The sequence below is a fragment of the Lissotriton helveticus genome, chromosome 4_1 (assembly GCF_964261635.1).
Source record: "Lissotriton helveticus chromosome 4_1, aLisHel1.1, whole genome shotgun sequence".
In the NCBI taxonomy this organism is placed as follows: Eukaryota; Metazoa; Chordata; class Amphibia; order Caudata; family Salamandridae; genus Lissotriton; species Lissotriton helveticus.
The window spans coordinates 719,502,437-719,522,762 of NC_136063.1; the positions used below are offsets into that span (position 1 = coordinate 719,502,437).

The 20,326-nt window shown below is 45.6% G+C and overlaps 1 protein-coding gene across 4 annotated transcripts in view; it reads left to right on the plus strand.

Annotated features, from left to right (window-relative positions):
• The window catches only part of TRAPPC8 (trafficking protein particle complex subunit 8), a 1,467,367-nt gene that overhangs the window by 588,948 nt on the left and 858,093 nt on the right, over positions 1-20,326 (plus strand). For all 4 annotated transcript variants that reach the window (XM_078687367.1, XM_078687364.1, XM_078687365.1 and 1 more), the window contains one exon: positions 6,718-6,868. In XM_078687367.1, the coding sequence (XP_078543493.1) occupies positions 6,718-6,868 (151 nt within the window). The remainder of the gene's footprint in view (positions 1-6,717; positions 6,869-20,326) is intronic.

Consider the following 20,326-nt stretch of genomic DNA (forward strand, 5'->3'; position numbering starts at 1 on the left):
GTTTATCTACAATTGGCATATTTAATTTACTTATAAGTCCATTGTAAAGTTTGGGCTGGACTATTCCCATGGGGAGCGGGGTCAAGACTGATTTGGTTATGGCTGGGTCCAAACTGGAATGGCATGGCATGCAAAAAAAACGATGGATTAACTCAGATCTGTGACTGTGTCCATCATCTGTTCTTTTTGCATTTGTCACCTTAAGTAGGAATGGTATACCCAGACATGGGTCCTGTGCTCGCTATGCCACTGGATTCAGGCTCGCCTGGCTGATGAGGGTGTCCCAGTATGCTTATTTCCGGTCCAGAGTAGACCTGATAGTTTGGGTTGCATTGTTTCCATGGGGAGCAGGGTCAAGACTGATTTGCATATGGCTGGGTCCAAACTGGAATGGTGTGGCGGGCAAAAGTCCCTTCCCTCTCTAGAAATCCTACTCCCTGCCACGTTTGCACTTATTTGCCCTCTCCTTGGCGGAAATATCTCCACACAGAATTTGAATAGACCTGTCTAACTCTGGTCTTCCCCTTCTAATAGATCTTTCCCCTTCTAATAGATGCCATTTCTACAGATGATACATTGTGAGGGCCACCTGCAAATGTCCTACTCTTCATGCATATCAGAACCTTGTACTTAAGATGTATGCTGTTATGTTCAATGCAAAACTAATACTTGTTTAAGGAAATAAATGAGGCAGTCCATCCTCATTCTAACCCTGCAAATACAGCTACAGGAATACATTTGGATTTATTTTCTTGGTGAAAACCTAGGTATTAGAAATACATGAATATCCACAAAGTTATAGCTTCTGTCATGTTTTCTTACATTCACTTATGGTGCACGTTAAAGCAGAATTTCTGCATCTTTAAATGCACTTTGCATTTGTAAATTTCTGCCATTCTTTGGAATTAATATTGACAACAAAATGGACCTTTTGAGCATCTCATTTCTGCTTGATGTGAAATCTCCTTTCTGACTTGACCCCATATGTCATGGTATTTTAGCAGACTTACATTGAATTGCAGACTGAGGCAACTTAGACTTAAGCGTTTGACAAGATATGAACTCTTTAAATGTACATTCTGTTTCTCAATTTGAAAGAACAGAATTATGCACTTTAGAAGCTTGACCCAATTGTTGCTTTCGTATTGAATGACATTGGCTACTTCATGGTGAGTGAATGGGACTGCTAACAGCATGGATATGGATATGTTAATTATATTTAACATGGTTATTAGGTTTTTAAACAGTTTTCATTCGTCATATCATAACAGTGTTCAAGGCATGTGTTGCTGTAGATACATATGCTTCTCATAATCCTGCCATCTAGTATTGGGTTCTGATGTATGCAAGTTATTTTTCTTCAAAGAAAGTCTTTTGAGTTGAGAGCTAGTGTGATGACTCCTCTTGCTGGTAATGTACATTGTCATCTACTCCATTGTTAGATTGTTTTCTTTCACTTCTGGTTTGGTCGTGTGCTCTTCTACTACCTCGTGCTGCACTTTTCCCAGCTCATAGCTGCTTTCCATTGATATCAATCGAGAACCACTCTTTCTTCTGTTAGACTTCAATTTCGTCGGGGTGACTCCTCGACCGCAGCCCCGTCTGGACCTTTGCCATTCGGGGCATTACTTCCATCCTCAGTTGTCACTCCCACACCATGTCCACTCTGTCATGGAATGGACCCCATTTTGTTTCTGTCCTTGATGTCACGCGAAGTATGCTCGTACTGATCTCTATCAGGTGTGTAATCTGTGCCTCTCTCCCGAACACGACGAGGCCAGCTACAAGGCTCAAGTCAAAGAAGAATTTAGGCGACCGTCGGGCCTTAAATCTTAAAATTTCTCTGTCTCGAAGCTATTAATGAGCTTACAAAAGTATTGATGGTTCTTACATTTTGGTAAACCTAATTTAGAAAAAACAGCAGCATTGGCAACTGGTTTTGTTTCTTGTCTGTCTCGAAGAAGCATGGATGATAGTTCAGACCTTTTTGGATCCAATGACATCCAAGCACAACATCATGCACAGGTGTCTGCTGCAGAAGAAGGGAATTTCTCCCCTGATGACCGCTCCGGTTCTGAGATTGAGAACCAAGATCTCCCTCCTGCTCAACCAGCCGTGCGTACTATGCCCCCACCACCTCAACATTGACCCCATTAGACCACCACAGAAGGTCAACCCTCCTGTTCAAGATCGACCTAAACACATTGCCGTGCTATCACTGCCTTCGGGCCATGGTCAGCACCGACTGTCTTCTTCGGACACGCCCAGCCCTAGCTCAGCACCAAAGAAACCATTGAAGCTGCCTGCTACGGAGCCAACCACTCCTACTTCGGAGTAGAGTCGAGCTTTGGAACAGAACATTTGTCTGGAAACATTTGCCACTGTCTGCACGGAGACCTGCCCCATCTAAGCCAAGATCTTCGGAGCTGAGAACTTCAGCGTCAAGCAAAACTATCCATGAATCTGGGGTCCGTGGGGCCCTTGCTTCAAAGACTGCAGGAAGAAATAGACAATTGCCATAAACATATTATGATCTATCCAGACGCCACAGGCCGGATAATTTCTCAACCTCCATACACTGGTGCTCAACCCTTCAAAAGGCAGCTGTCTTTTGAAGCGGCTTTGGACTTTTCACCTCTGACCAAACAGAGAAAGAAGACAAACGAGAACACAAGTCCTCTACACATTAGCCTACTGCCATTATCGGTTGCACACCACTCACCCTCTCTATCTGCTTTACCTGCTGCCTCTGTGCCATATTCACTGGAATGGTCAACTCATTCTTTCATAGTTGGAAGAGGCGATTAGGACACTTTTGATAACCCACTAGAAGATGACCCATGCAATACTTATGTCGCTGACACACCAGCTGATACAGTCCCTGATCTGTACCCTGCAAATCCATCCCTCCAAATGACCCTACTACATATCACAAATTGGTTGGTAGGGCTGCCACTTTCTATAAGGTGCAACTACACAATCAGCCCCTAGACAATCAGCCCCTAGAGGAAGAGTTCCTGTTTGAAACATTACCTTCCATAATGCTAAAGGGTATGCTCCATCACACCCCTGACATATTCTATGACCCTGTAAGATCTTGGGCGATAACACCAAGGGTAGACAAAAAATATAAAGAGTCTCCTAATGGCTCGCTATTCATACGAGATCATCTTCGCCGCGCTCTTTAGTAGTAGGAACTGCACACCAAAGAGGCAATTCTCAAACATCTGGTGAAGCTCCTTCACCACATAAGAAGTGCAAAAACATAGATGCCGCTGTAAAGAGGGTAGCCGCACGATTCATCAATCACTGGTGTATGGCAAATACCATCAGCCTTCTCTCTAGGTATGATTGAGCCCATTGGGGTGAAATGGTGGAACTCCTCCAATACCCCCCAGAAAAAGAAGCCAATCAAATAGCCTCTGAGGGAAAATTAATTTCCAACACAACTATACATTGCGCCCACGACGCTACGGATACTGCAGCTGGGGAGTTAACTCCAGTGTTCTACTACGCAGACATGCTGGACTTCAGGTCTCGGTGTTCAAACCTGCGGTACATCAAATTGTACTGGGCCTCCCATTCAATGGAAAACATTTGTTTGATCCTAAAGCAGATACATTATTCAAATTATTATTTTTTAACTAAGAAAAAGTCATAGCCATGGGGGTGCTGCAGACACCCTCCCATTGTGGCTACGTTTGCCGCTCATCCTACTTTGGAGGGTCCAAAACTACCTCTGCTGAGACCACCAACTCATACCAGCGGTCACAGACCCATACCACCTCCCTAGAGAAACTACTAAGGTTTATGTAGGCGTAACCACTACAGAGGCAAGGGCGGATTCACCAAACCTTGACTTACTTCTTATACCCCCGGTCACACAACTCCTGTCAGGGGTCGTCTTCCAGGGTTCTTTCTTGCCTGGCGAAACATCCCTTACGAACAATGGGTTTTGGATATTTTCCAACATGGTTATGGTCTGGAGCGTGATTCCACACCTCCCATTATTCCACCTCACGAACACAGACTTTTCCAACAACATCAGAAGTTGCCCAGGGAAGAAAAGAAGTACAAGCACTCCTCAAAAAAAGAGCTATTGAAACCCTTCCACTCCATTAACAGGGCACGGCAGTCCAGTCAATATACTTCCTTATTCTGAAAAAGGACGGGTCCCTGAGACCAATATTGAATCTCAGATCCCTAAACAAATACATTCTCTTGGAGCACTCTTCAAGATGTCATCATGTTATTACAACAAGGCGACTTCATGGCCACACTCAACCTCTAGGACGTCTACTTTCATATTCCTATTCACCCAGCACACCGCCAGTATCTGAGGTTTGTGATACACGGTCAGCATTACAGGTTAAAAATGCTCCCCTTCGGAGTCCCTACCAGGCCAGGGTCTTATTTTCAAATCTCTTGCGTTGGTAGCTGCTCGCCTGCAAAGACAATGCATACATGTCTTTCTATACGTAGACAACCGGCTAATTAAAATTGCGACTTGTCAAAATTGTTACCAACACACTTGGGTCACCAAAAATGTACTTTACAACCTATGCTTTACAATCAACGCCTCCAACCCCTCTGATCCAACCTTACTTAGGAGGAATTCTCACCTCAGAACTACAGAACTAAGAATCGCTTACCCGAATACTGCCAGGATGCAATCATTCCAGACGCTCATTCCCCAATTTTATTTAACTGGTCAGCAGGTAACAGTGAGGACAGTCCAGTGTCTCCTCAGTATGGTAGCTTCATGTATAGCCATAGTATCTCATGCCAAACTAATCATGTGTTCTTTGCAAGAGTGCTTAGCATCCCAATGGACTCAAGGTCAGGGTGAAATGGGAAGATCTAGTGTTGGTCGGTCGTCAAGCTTGCCATTCTCTGAAATAGTGGCACACCAACAACCTGTCAAAAGGACAGCCTTTACTAAACCCAGTTTCGCAGACAATCGTAACAGACGCCTCCCTTACGGGATGGGGACCGCATTCGCAATATCTATCTGCCCAGAGCCACTGGACACCTAATCAGCGACATCTCCACGTAAATCATCTAGCATTACTAGCTGTTCACCTAGTGCTGATGCCTTGCTTCCTCACCTGATTGGCAAGGTAGACCTCATCAAGGCAGACATGACAGCCATGTATTTTCCCAAAATGGAAGAAGGCACCGTGTCCCTTCAGCTTTCTGAATTTAGCCCAGACAATTTGGAGGTAGGCTCTCTGATACAACATTCACCGGTTAGCCAAGTAACTACCGGGAGTGGAAATTGACTTTGCAGATCTCCTCAGCAGGAGGCGCCAACAAGTCCATGAGTGGGAACTCCACCCTTTAGTCCTCCTTCAATGCTTCCAGTATTGGAGATAACCAAAAATGGATCTCTTCGCCACAGCAGAAAATGTCAGTTGCCCAAACTTCACCTCCCGGTTTCCACACCCACAGTCCAAGGGCAACGTACTGTGGATGAGTTAGTCAGGGATGTTTGCTTTTTCATCTCTCTCACTGCTTCCATTTGTGATTAGAAAACCTCGGCAGACATCTCTCACCCTCACCCTAGTGGCTCCCACATGTGCACGACAATCATGGTTCACCACACTTCTCGAACTGTCAGTAGTTCCCCACGAAGCACTGCCGAATAGGCAAGACCTTCTGGCACAGAACCATGGAGAAATCAGACACCCAGACTGCAGATCCCTCAATCTTGCGATCTGACTCCTGAAGTCCTAGAATTTGGTTACCTCAATTTCCTCCAACAATGTATGGAAATTCTCAAAAATGCACACAGGCCTACTACTCGGACCTGTTGCACTGCTAAATGAAGTAGATTTGTCCACTATTGTCATTCCAAACACATTGGTCCCTTGATAAGACAAGGTACAATACATTGCTACTTATTTCATTTGCACACCTCTGGTTTAGCATTTAAATCTATAAGGCTATATCTAAGGCGGTAGCCACATACCTATCAAATAGGCAACACTCTTCGATTGTTAAATGCATCCAAATATGCGATTCTACAACTAAACTAACTTTACCTATTTCTCCTAGAGCTCATTCTACTTGTTAAAAATGAAATGTAATGCCCTCCAGGGGAAATATACCTATATATGACATATGTAAAGCCGCTACATGGTCTACACCACACACATTTACAAAACATTACTGTGTAGAAGTACGGGCCCACCCACAAGCCAATGTGGGCCAAGCAGTTCTACGTGCACTATTTCAAACAGTTTTAACCCCCACAGGCTAGCCACCGCTTATGGAAGAGGACTGCTTTATAGTCTATGCTAAACATGTGTACCTACAGCACCACTGAGTAAGCATCTGTTCGTGGCATGCAGTGCTGTAGATTCACCCACCCTCTTCCCCAGACGCCTATTCTTGTTACAGTTGCTCTCACTATTTCTCACAAACTCCTTTTGCATTGACATCTCTATATACTATCCTTTGCTTCACGTTTCATCCTCACCCGCCGTGCAGGAAAACAATCTATGAGTGGATGGCCAGGTGCATTACCAGCAAGAGAAGTCGCCACACTACCTCGTGACTCGAAAGACTTTCTTTGAAGAAAAACAACTTGCACTCATCCAAGCCCAACACCAGATGGCAGGATTATGCTAAGCATGTGAATCTACAGCACTACATGCCATGAGCAGATGCTAACTGGGTAAGTAACAATTTCCTTTATTTGCATTTATTTATCAGGTATCCTCCAGAAGCTCCAGAGCTTCAAATAAGAAAAATGGCCGATTTATGTTTCTTGGTTCAGCATTATGAATTGGCATACAGCTGCTATCATACCGCAAAAAAGGATTTTTTGAGTGATCAAGCAATGCTGTATGCAGCTGGAGCGTTGGTGAGTATTATCAACTTGTATTATTGGGTTAATATTATTGTAAAGGTAAATTCTGTGTCATGGAAATTTTAATAATGTTTGTGTGTACTAAATGGCTATTTCAAATCTAAAAGTCTCTAGTGAAAATCTAGTTGGCATTGTTACATTTCCTGAATTCCCTTAAAGGAAATAATGTTAGTTGAGCCTAGTAACCTGCATCTTACCAAGGCTAAGATCTGACACTGCCCTAGGTAGCGAACAGCTCGAACATGCCATCAGACTTTGTTCTGATGTTTGTTTCACTGCATTCTTACAGAACCTCTGGATCCTTGCTTTACATTACTAGTCTAAAGCCACTGCTGGGCCAAAAGGTTGGTTATTTAGAACTTCAATGAAGGTTACTCTAATTCAGGAATAAGAATGTCAATAAGTTACTTGTGATTCTACTTCCCTACCATGAGTATTCTTTCATTTCTGGATCACACAATTGTGCAGAGATATTCTGTGTTTTGCTAATGTCTAGGAAAAGCCCAGGGTGAAGGAACTTTTCCTTTCTCACTATAGTATCTTCATTGTCAGTCATGGCCATTGGATAGAATATCAGGCTGATCACCACTATGAAGCAGTAGAAAACACCTTCAGATGGTAAAGACTAGGAGGTAGCTGTACGATTACTCAAGGAAGTGTGAGGTTCAAAAAGGAGAATACATACAGTCTGATTACACCAGTTAACTACATCTTTCCAGATACCTAAGCACTCACCACTGACATAACAGTGCTGTTGAAAAGCAAACCCGAGAAACGTGGAGCAATGGTAGCTAAGGAGCGTGAGAGACAAATGCTTTACAAATCCAGGGATTCACTATAATACTTCAACTTATAGTGGAATCTCCTCTCACTCACATTTCACAGCCAAATGGATGTTCTAAAATATACCCAGCTTAAAAAGATAGATATCTCTATAGGAATAAGCACACAAGAAGAATAAACAACATTTAAAAATAATTAAAATTAAACTGGCAAAAGACACAAACAAAAAGTGTGCAGCGTTCGAGGGTCTAGTGTGAACTATGCAGCAGCAAGACAAACTCCAATTCATAATGTTGCCAGGTATAAGTAGTCTGAAATGCTGTTTCTTCCAAGGATAGCCTCGAAGTATTCCTGCTGACACAACCCAAATGAATTAGACTAAATCTAGGAAATTTCGATGCAAGTAGAAAAAAAGTGTGACCTGATTTGTCTTCCATATGCGTTTCCCCAATCTATGATAATCTCTGTGCATGTATGAAAATGTTCTTTATGCGGCTGCAGTAGCGTGTAGTACCACTCCATGATGTGCCAGGCCTCCTAAGAAGCGGGTGACGAAGACCAGAATTAACTTGATGCTGCAAACGGTCACCAGACCACCTTCTGCTTGTAAGTACAGCAATCATTATAGGAGCACATCGGTAGCGAAATCCAGTTCCTGTCTACAAACTTGACTCTGAAAAAGGAACCACGGTGTCAAGGTACTTAAACATCCAACACAGTTTGTTACCTCCGTACCACTGCCACCACCAGGAATATCTGACAGCCATTATGGACTGTCACAGAATTCACCCATTGTTTCCATGTAAATCGAAAATGGCCAGCTGGATAGGTGAGAGACCATACACTTTCCGATCTTGGCAAAAGATTAACTATATACAGGAATTTTCACAATGCCTATGTAAGGTACAATAAAATGTAAACAAAATTATTTATACAACATAGTGATGCACATGGGAAACAACAGCAACACATATAGGATAGGGAATGCCAAGGGTGAGTATTCAGAAAGAAACATAATTCCACAAATATGCTGGTGTCCGAGGAACTCTCTGCTGTGCAAAACATATGTTCACACTCTGCACAGCCATAACTCTCCTCCCTACCATTTGACAGATCACTCTTATTTTTTTTTTCAAGTGGTAGCTGCACATTAACATAATCTTCCTAAATTCCAAATCCTACCATCAAGCGTTTTATGGCATTCATAAACAGCTGATTACCATGATGGGTTTTGTAAATTTAGACCATATTTCTCTGCCTGTGCGTGTTCTCACTCACTCCCCAACGTTCATCACCCATTAGTGTAACTCTACTTACGTTTCTTCCATAAAGAAATCTCTTTCCCCACTCATCTACTGCAAACACCTTGACATAACTTTTCCTTAAATCTTTCCATCAACGCACACACCAACTGTTAGAATGTGGTCTCTTAAACAGTTCAAATGATATCTTTCCAGTGGTTTGATGAGGTGACAATATGTATACTGTTATTCGATACACAGTTCTTTTCGAACCTAATTTGCAAACCTTTGCTCGCTGTAAGCCTTCTTTCAGAGGACAGTTGAATCTCTCCACCATGCTATTAGTGTATGAATTGTACAGAACCCCCTTTTATGCACAGTGCCACACTCAAAGTAACCCTTCATATCCATGGATCAAACTGTACTCTATTGCCTAGGGGTAACATTCCCTCTGGAAGACCTCATAAAAAGACGTCTTCACATTTGACAACTGATATCATTCGCCCACCTTCCTTCCTGCCATCTTGGAAATTAATTCATAAGAATTGGGATGTATGGAAAAGCTACCTCCCCTGCCATCTGTCCCACCAAGTCCAAAGATATTTAATTCCAAGGAGCCTTTGGGATCACACTGTATTGCATGGATTGGTTATATGTCTTAAGAATATATTTTTGTTTTTACCACACTCTCTCCCTGCATGCTCAGCTTCACTATTGAGACAGTGCCACCAGAAGTTCAACATAATTACTTCACTTGTTTTTACCACCCCCAGGTATCACTTATGAGACGTTTAAGAATGTTCGAGGCATGTGGGCTGCTAAATCCATATCTTATGCATAGATCGCCGCCTAGTGTTGGGTCCGGATGATTGCACATTGTTGTCCTGGAAGAGTCTTCGAGGTATCACGAGATAGGTGGCTTCTCCCCTGGACTACAGTGCGCATGGGCATCGACTCCATCCCCAGATTGTTTTTTTCCGCCATTGGGTTCGGATGTGGTTTCGACGTCTCCGTGTCGGAACCGATAAACTTTCATCTTACGGCCAAAAGGCCTTCGTTATCTGCGTCGGTATTGTTTGCGTACGGTCTCGAGTGTCGTCCGCCTGACTCAGCCGGAAATCTACGGAGTCAAGTAACTCCTCGGACATCGAGGCCCTCTCGTCGCAGCAAGACCCGACGAACTTAACATGGAGCGGAGCCCGTTCAAGTTCTGCCCCGTCTGTGGATCCAAATATCCACACATCGATGTGCATCCGGTCTGCAATAAATGCCTGTCGCCGGATCACAACGAAGAAAACTGCATGGCCTGCTCCAAGTTCAGGTCCAAGAAGACGCTCAAGCTTCGGCGCGCGGTGCGCCTTGAGGCCCAGCGAGCGACACCGGCACCCGACAACATATTCGACGACCCCGAGGAGGAAGGCGATAGCCATCATCTCCAGATTTCGCCACCGTCGACGGAGGTCCAGGCCGATCCAGAGGAATACATCGAAGGACAGGCCCCAGACCTTGAATACGTTGAGGAGGTAGGGGACGACGAAGAAGTTTAACCGCATGCGTGCGGGCGGAATTCCGCCCGTACGCTGGGTTTTGCGAAACCGCACTTTACGTGACGAGCTGGGCTCGTCATGAGCGTGCGAGGAGGCTACGCCATGACGAGCCCAGCTCGTCATGAGCGTCGAAGGGGTTATGGGGCCGTGGAAGATAGCTCAGAGGACGAGCTATGCCCCGAGGTCTACGTTATTGAGGCTCAGGTCACGGGATCGCCACTCGGCCTTACCCACGACCCTGCACCGCTATCCCCGGCCCCGCCTTCTGGCCCGGCCACGGACACTCAAGCGGAGCCGCCATTGCCCGTATCGAAACCGAAACCTTCGGATCCTACGGCGCACAAGATGGCCGACGTCCAGTCTAAAACGAAACCGAAACCTACGGACTCGACAAAACCTAAAATGGCCGACGTCCTACAAAAACTATCAAAGCCTGCTCCTTCATCGACTCCGTCGCCATCCGGCCCACAAAAGTCGAAGAAGGCTGTTGAGTCGACAGCGCCGCAGAAGGTGCACAAGGACACCTCCTCCAAGAAGGCCGTCCATCAGGCGTCGACCACGGTTGCTCCGGCGCGGACACCTAAACCTCTTGAGACGCCTTCGGACGCTGCTACGGCGCCGTCCAGTAAACGCACGGCCGACCCAAAGTCGGCTAAAAGCCACGACCCAAAGGCCGCTGGCTCAACGCATCAGCACAAGGATGCGGGATCTGCTGCATCGGCGCCAAAGCCTTCAACGGAGCCCCGACACATTGCAGCCGAAGATTCGTCGACGCAAATACCGTCGACACCAAGCAACTCCGACGCCACCGAAGATCGGCCGTCGGTTACAAAACCCTCTCCCTCCTTCACGGAGCAGGTTACTGACTCCCTTAAACGTATAAGGGAGAAGACTTTGTCGTCCACGGCTTCCACGCCATCGGCTCCGATATCGGTGGACACACCTCAGAAGTCCTCAAGCAAGCTTATTTACACTCTGCCACCGAAAGTGGCCCCAAAGGCTTTTGCAACCACGTCGGTGCCAAAACCGTCGGTCGGATCCGTCCACGCCACAGAGCCTCTTGGATCCATATCACGCCTCAGAGGAGCAATCTGAGCATTGCATCGATGCCCAAACAGGGAAATTGACCCTTTATAAGAGGAAAATCACTTCCCAACCACTGGAATCATATGTTATTCCACTGAAGAAGAAGAGGCCAGCACGGGACATTCCTTCGCTTGAGGAGCCTATTCTGCCACCACCAAGAAGGAGTCCATCACCTTCCCCCAACCAATCAGGAGGGGATGATGATGACCAACAGGACCAATACAATTTCCCAGTTGGCAATGACCCTGATGTTCAGCAGGACTCATATGGCGACACTGGGGACCAAAGTGGACATCAGGTGGTACAAGATCCACAAGGCTTTGGGACACGTACATCTCCAACAGAGGATTCTGCTGCATTTAATGCTTTACTCGAACGGGCAGCAGCAAATCATGATGTGGACATGCATGCTGACCCGGTAGAGGAAGACTTTTTATTTGACACTTTCTCCGTCTCAGAGAGAACAGTTAAAATACTTCCTATGCTTAAAGGTGTCCTTAAACATGCCCCAGAGATCTTTAAGGAACCTACCAGAGCGAGGGTGGTGAACCCACGTATCGAGAAAAAATACAGGCCAGCACCTGGAGATCCTGCATATATTCGAGGACAGTTGCCTCTAGACTCGTTGGTGGTCGCCAATGCCCGCAAGAGGGCAAACTCCCAAACGACTGGTGCAGCTCCTCCCCCAGACAAGGAGTCGAAAGTGCTTGAGGCATCGGGCAAGAGGGTGGCGGCGCACGCTGCCAATGTATGGCGTATTGCAAACACACAGGCACTATTGGCACGCTACGATAGGGCGCATTACGACACCCTAGAACAGCTCCTTCAACACCTACCTGATGAGTTTAAGGAAGCAGCCGAAATGCTCATACAAGAGGGAAAGCTTATCTCCAACGCTGCAATAAAGTGTGCACTTGATGTGGCAGATACAGCGGCTAGGGGGATTAACACTAGCGTCATGTTGAGGCGACAAGCTTGGCTTCGCATATCTGGATTTAAGCCTGACATCCAAACTGCTATCCTCAACCAGCCCGTCAATCCTGACACACTGTTTGGTCCAGATGTAGACACCACCCTTGAAAAAATTAAAAAGGACAACGAGACTGCTAAGTCCATGGGGGCGCTTCAGTCACAACAATTCAGGGGAAACACTTTTCGTCGCTCAGGAGCACGTGGTGTTACCAGAGGACAATTGGGTCAACAAACACAATACGCGAAAGGTGGTGCACAATCCTCGTACCCAAAGCAGGGTAGAGGGGGTTACAGAGGTAACAGTGCCAAGGGCAGGGGCAGAGGGAACAACAACTCCCGTTCCTCTGCCGCCAACAAACAGTGACTCTCTGTCACTGCCCCCCGACCATACAACACCGGTCGGGGGGAGACTCCAGCAGTTCCTGCCAGTCTGGACGTCCATCACCACAGACAGGTGGGTGAGAAAACCTATCCAGTACGGTTACTGTTTGGAGTTAACCTCCACTCCTCCCAACATTCCCCCAAGACACCGTCCTATGTCGGCAGAGCACTTGCACTTATTGCAGCAGGAAGTACTAGTGATGCTGCAAAAAGGCGCAATCGAGCTCGTGCCAGTGGAAGAGGAAGGCACAGGGGTCTATTCCCTGTACTTCCTCATCCCAAAGAAGGACGGATCCCTCAGACCTATTCTGGATCTACGCCCCCTCAACATGTACATACTGTCAGAACACTTTCACATGCTGACACTGCAACAAATCCTTCCCCTGCTCAATCAAGGGGACTTCCTAGCAACCTTGGACCTCAAGGATGCTTATTTCCACATCCCACTCCACCCATCCCACAGAAAATACCTCAGGTTTACCATTCTAAACAGGCACTATCAGTTCAAAGTCCTACCCTTCGGGGTGACTACTGCCCCCAGAGTGTTTACAAAGTGTCTGGCGACAGTGGCGGCGCACCTCAGGAGACAGAACATACATGTCTACCCGTACCTAGACGACTGGCTTGTTCAAGCAAAGTCGGAACAACAGTGCACCGCGGACGTGTCCCACACTATTCAACTCCTTCACAGCCTGGGGTTCTCTCTAAATTACCCAAAGTCGCACCTTCAACCAGCCCATGTGCGTCAGTATCTGGGCGCGACAATAAACACCCTGACTGCTATGGCTCAGCCCAACCCAGTCAGAATCGACAGCATTCAGTCGCTGTGCCAGAAGTTCAGACCGCAACACTCCCTGCCAGCGAGAGTGTTCATGCAATTGATAGGCATGATGGCCTCCTGCATCTTCATAGTCCCGCACGCGAGGTTGCACATGCGCCCGCTCCAAGAATGCTTGGCAAATCAGTGGACACAAGCTCGGGGACAGCTAACAGACCTAGTGTTGGTGACCGGTCGGGCATACAACTCTCTGCATTGGTGGAATCCACACAACCTTTGCAAGGGCCGACCGTTCCAAGAGCCAGTGCCACAGATAATCCTAACAACGGACGCATCTCTCCAAGGGTGGGGCGCCCATGTGCTCCACTACACTGTGCAGGGACTGTGGTCCACCCAGCAGCAGAAGTTGCACATCAACCACCTGGAATTGATGGCAATCTTCATGGCGCTGAAATCCTTCAAAGTACATTTGTGCAACAAAGTCGTGTTGATCCGGACAGACAACATGACCGCCATGTACTACATCCAAAAGCAGGGAGGTACGCACTCTCCACAACTGTCTCATCTGGCTCAGAGCATGTGGAAGTGGGCCATTCAGAGGAACATCTTCCTCATGGCAGAACACCTCCCGGGCAAGGACAATCAGATGGCGGATCTGCTAAGCAGATACAGCCACCAAATGCACGAGTGGGAGATACATCCATCAGTACTCCACCCGTACTTCCAGCAGTGGGGTCATCCAGAGATCGACCTGTTTGCCACAAGGGAAAACGCAAAATGCCAAAGCTTTGCCGCCAGGTTCCCTCACCCGGAATCGCAAGGGAATGCGATATGGATGAACTGGTCAGGCAAATTTGCGTACGCTTTTCCCCCAGCACCTCTCATTCCGCTGGTGGCAAGAAAGCTAAAGCAACACTCGATGACTCTCATCCTGGTTGCTCCAACATGGGAACGCCAACCATGGTACACCACGTTTCTAGAACTTTCCGTGGTACCGCATCAAAGGCTGCATCTCACATCCCGGCTCTTGACGCAGAACCATGGCGACATTCAGCATCCAGATCCGCGACAGCTCAATCTGGCGATCTGGCTCCTAAAGTCTTAGAATTTGGCTACCTCAACCTGCCTCCGGAATGCATGGACATCATCCGGGAGGCCCGTAAGCCCACTACCCGAGCTTGCTATGCAGCTAAATGGAAGCGGTTTGTCGTGTACTGTACAGACAACAATATCAACCCGCTAGATGCATCCATTCCTAACATCATCTGCTATTTGTTACATCTTTACAAATGCAATCTAGCGTACGCTTCCATTCGGATACATTTATCCGCCATAGCGGCTTATCTCCAGAATAGGCAACACCTCTCTGTTTTCAGGGTGCCTGCCATTAAGGCCTTCCTAGAAGGACTGAAGCGAGTCATTCCTCCCAGAACGCCACCTGCTCCAGTGTGGAACCTCAATGTGGTCCTCACTAGGCTGATGGGCCCACCTTTTGAGCCACTGCACTCCTGCGAGATCCAGTTTCTCACATGGAAAGTGGCTTTTCTCATTGCTATCACATCGCTCAGACGTGTAAGCGAGCTGCAGGCGCTCACAATCCAAGAGCCATTCATACAAATACATTCCAACAGGGTAGTGCTCTGCACTAACCCCAAATTCCTTCCTAAAGTGGTGTCACACTTTCATATCAACCAAACTATTGACCTGCCTGCATTCTTCCAAAACCCACAAACGGTAGCAGAAAGAATGCTTCATACATTAGACGTTAGGAGGGCGCTAATGTACTACATTGACAGGACACAACACTTTAGAAAAACACAACAACTTTTTGTTGCCTTCTCAGCACAGCACAAAGCCAACCCCATTTCCAAAGCAGGAATAGCCAGATGGATTGTTAAATGCATTCAAATCTGTTATCAAAAGGCTAAACGTACTTTAACAATAACCCCAAGGGCGCACTCCACACGCAACTTGGGGGCCTCCATGGCTTTCCTGGGGAACATTCCCTTAGAAGACATTTGTAGAGCAGCCACATGGTCTACACCACACACATTTACCAAACATTACTGTGTAGATGTGCATTCAAAACAGCAAGCAGCTGTAGGACAGGCTGTTCTCAAGACACTTTTTCAAGCTTCTGCAGCTGGCACGGGCAACCGCCGTTAATGGAGGGACTGCTATGTATTCTATGCATAAGATATGAATTTAGCAGCCCACATGCCTCGAACTGAATATGCTACTTACCAGTATGCATCTGTTCTTGGCATGTAGGGCTGCTCACATTCATATCGCCCGCCCTCCTCCCCGGTGCCCGTAGCGGCTGCAGATACTCTCTCTATATTCATCATTAGCATGGACATCCTTTACACTGTCTCACTCCATCTATGCCACAATGGCTAAAAACAATCTGGGGATGGAGTCGATGCCCATGTGCACTGTAGTCCAGGGGAGGAGCCACCTATCTCGTGATACCTCGAAGACTCTTCCAGGACAACAATGTGCAATCATCCGGACCCAACACTAGGCGGCGATCTATGCATAAGATATGAATGTTAGCAGCCCTACATGCCAAGAACAGATGCATACTGGTAAGTAGCATATTCATTTTTTTCGTAAACTCGTTTTATTGATACATGCTCAACACACAATACATTTGAGAAATGTTATGGCTCGGAGATTCCGGCCTTGCATTTTGTTAACAAATCAGCATACAATTTAGTTTTGTAGGATAATCAACGTTTGTTCTTCCCCATTCAAACCACCCATCTTTCACCTCGCTTTGCTGTTGCATTATCACAATTTGCTCATGCTACGCCACACCTGTGTACCAGTGAGTGTTGTGTGGATGACGATGTTTAGGTAATACGCTGCTCATTTACAGTCCTCCTATGTTTGCCATGCACTCCAAATTTTTTGCCACTTTTTCGGGCAGCCCCTGCTTGAGTATATAGTTTTCTCAGTCAAACTGCACCAATCCATGTCAGACTTCCAATCCGCTATTTTTGATATCTTGCAACATTTTGCTTTGCCACTACTGCCGCCAGGGAGAGACAGATTTTCATGTATCGAAGCCATGTTTCTCCAGTATTGGGGTATCTTTAATAGATTCACATGCTTGAATCATTCCCTGTGGTTGAAGTGGGAGTCCCATGGTACATTAAAAGCAGCTGGCAATAACTTTATCATTCAATTTAATAGAGGAAAAAAATTCACTATAATATCTCCTCCTAGTCATTAGGATGGTCCCAAGTCCATCCAATCAGGCGACAGCACCCTCTAGAACCCTCTCCAAAGAGGCTCCAGGCTCTCTGATTTTCTACCACACGTCGTGTGAAGGGAGTCTCCCTGAGCTCTGCTCAGTACTTTCTTATTTGGCCTACTAAACATTTTTTCTTCTTCAGAAAAACATGTCTTTTTCAAAGAGGTCTCTTTTCATTCATTGTGACTCTTGTGGGAAACTCAGACTTCACTTGGATGATCCCCACAAGAAGTGTATCTACAAGATGTTATTTGCTACGCCACCCAATCTATTCGCAAGTACGGCTGCAAAGATTTTATAATCCGTACTAAGAATTGAAATTGGTCTATATGACCCACAATTGGATGCGGGTTTGCCAGGTTTTAAAATCAGGGTTATGGAGGCCCTGTCCCAAGACGCAGGAGGTAGGGCACCTTCTAATAAGATGTTATTAAACAGATTTGTTAAGTAGGGAAGAATAGTTGGACATATTACTTTGTATATTTCCGAGGGTAACCCATCTGGTCCTGCTGCTTTGCCTTTTTTACTTTTCGAGATGGCAAAAGCTAACTTCCTCCGATGTAATAGGGCCATCTAAAATTCCCATTTGTTCAGGGTCCAGAACCGGTAAAGCGATCCTGGATAACCAGTCCCTTGCTTGAGTGGGTTGTACATCAGTATCTTCTTGATAAATCTCACTGAAGAAACTTCTAAAAGCGCCACTAATTCCCTCATCTGTAGAATGTAGTACACCATCTTTACTAATGGCACTAATATTATTTCGGACCCTATCAGTCTTCGACTTCCAGGCAAGGAGCTTACCGGCACCTTCCCCATATTCGAAGTGGGCCAGTCTACTAGCCTCCCATCTCTCTAAGACCCGTGCACTCAAGACTGAGGAAAGATCTCCCTCTAGGACTGTTAATTTCTCTTGCATCCCAACAGGTGTGGACCCTATTGATGCTGAATTCATGATAATCTCTTCTTGAAGTTTTGCTATCTCCAATTCAAGAGAGGCAACTGCTTCCCTATAGGTCTTATTTTTATATGCTGATATATTGATTAGATAGCCCCTTAGAGTTGCTTTAAATGCGTCCCATGTTATTCCAGGTGGCGCAGACCCCTGGTTAAACTCCCAAAAGAATTTAACTTCCTGATTTATTGCCTCTGAGATGTCCGAAGTGAAAAGTATTGATCTATCGAACGACCAGTATTTTAACGCGGGCCTGGATGGAACCTCAAGCTTAAGGGAGATGGCAGTATGGTCTGAGAGATGGAAAGGTAAATGAGCAACTGATTTTACGTATTTAACTAAAGATTGATTAATCAGAATGAAGTCTATCCGAGACTGGTGATGAAATTTATAATTTTTAAAAGTGACCCCCTTTTGAGACCCATGTAGAGTCCTCCATATATCGATATAGTTCAATGTTTTCATATTATTTAATAAAAACGTCCTAGTCTTGGATAACGTTATAGCCCTGTTAGTGGATGACTTATCTAACAATGGATCTAGAACTATATTAAAGTCGCCTGCTAGGATAACTGGCTCTGAAAATGCATATAGTTCTGCGAAGAGAGATACCAATACTGATGGATCGTCTTGGTTTGGACCATAGTAACCTACTATGGTGAATGGTGAACCCGAAATAATAACAGAAGCTATTGCCCATCGACCATACGGGTCTACCTGTTTAGCGACTAGCCTAGCCTTGATAGATTTTTTTAAAAGAATGGCCACCCCCCTAATGTGTGAGGTCTGAGATGTTATAACTCCAAAATCTATCCATCTATTCTTACTCAAGAGGTTTTGCATTTCTGTTTCTGCAAGATGTGTCTCCTGGAGCACTAATACCTGTGCAGCCGAATCACGTAGATATTGCATAATATTATTTCTTCTCGGTGAAGTGCGAAGACCGTTAGTGTTCCAGGACAAAATACGTAGATTATGCATTACAGCAAGAGAAAAAATATCATATAACTCAAAGACCAATACTGCCAAACTCCAAAGAGAAAACTATAAATTGATCGACTCCTTTCATTTTTTTTTTAGAGAATGCTGTAAAGGACGTTTAAGAGATATGGATCAGAAAGGTTTTGTGAAAGAGCGGCAACTGCACGAACTGACGTATGACCTCATCGGTGCAATAGATATGGCCACTTCTGCATCACTTCCTTTAGCAGTTTTCACTCTTGATGCCACCAAAGCCTTTGACAGGGTAAACTGGGTGTATTTAGAAGAAGTGTTAAAAAAGTTCAATCTGGGAGACAATTTTAGACGAGCAGTAAAACTACTATATAAAAATCCTTCTGCTTCATTACTGGTTAACGGGGAGCTTACGGAGCCATTCGATATTACACGAGGAACCCGTCAAGGGTGTCCCCCTCTCACCACTTTTATTTGATTTATATATCGAGCCTTTTGCTCAACTAATTCGGGACAATATTAATATAAAACCCTTTATTTTTGAAGGTTGGGAGCGGAAAGTCGCACTATACGCGGACGATGTCCTTATCTTTTCATCTGAGTTAAGTTCAGCCTTCCCTACGGTCATATCTATTGCAGAAGAGTTTGGGGCAATATCTGGTTATGAAGTGAATGCATCCAAAACCGACATTATGGTTTGGAATCAACCTGCTCCGGTTGCAGGAGTACAGCCAAGTGCCACCCTTAGGTATCTCGGGTTAAATATCTATACGGATATTAATAAGATCGCCCCGTTAAATTTTGCCCGTGTGGCTAAGGAAGCTCGAAGATTGCTGAGATCATGGTCAGCTCTTCCTAATTCCCTGATAGGTAGATCTAATTTGGTCAAAATGACCATTTTACCCAAGATTATGTTTTTGTTTAACACTACCCCTCTTTTCTTTGATCCATCCTCGACTGCCAAACTTCAAACGGAATTAAATAGATTCATTTGGAATAGCCGTACGCCCAGGTTATCCTGGAAGAAGATTAGGAGGCGTCGAGAAAAAGGAGGCCTCGCAGCACCAGACCTCCAGATATACGGCTGGGCTTTCCAATTTTCCCATATTAGGATGCTTTTAAAGACCCCTAATAATGTAGGGAGCGGAAAATTATTCGTAGCACTTCTCAAAGGGGAAAAAATTGGGCCAACAAACTTTCTGTTAAAATTTGGGGACCCAAAATACTTTAAGAAGGTCAAGTTAAAGGTGCTGAGGGACTTAGCTAGAACATGGACAAATCTAAGACGCACACTTAATTTGGATTATTATCAGAGTCGGGCCCCGTTATGGGACTCGCCAGGTGCTCCATCTTGGCTTTTGGACAGTTTAGCCCTCCCAGTTAGAGAGGCTGGGATCTCAGCTTGGGGGGGGGGGGCTGTTTGTTGATGGAGTATTACTTCCATGGGAGACCTTGAGCTCAATAATAGGAACTCGCTTTTCACGCTTTAAATATCTTCA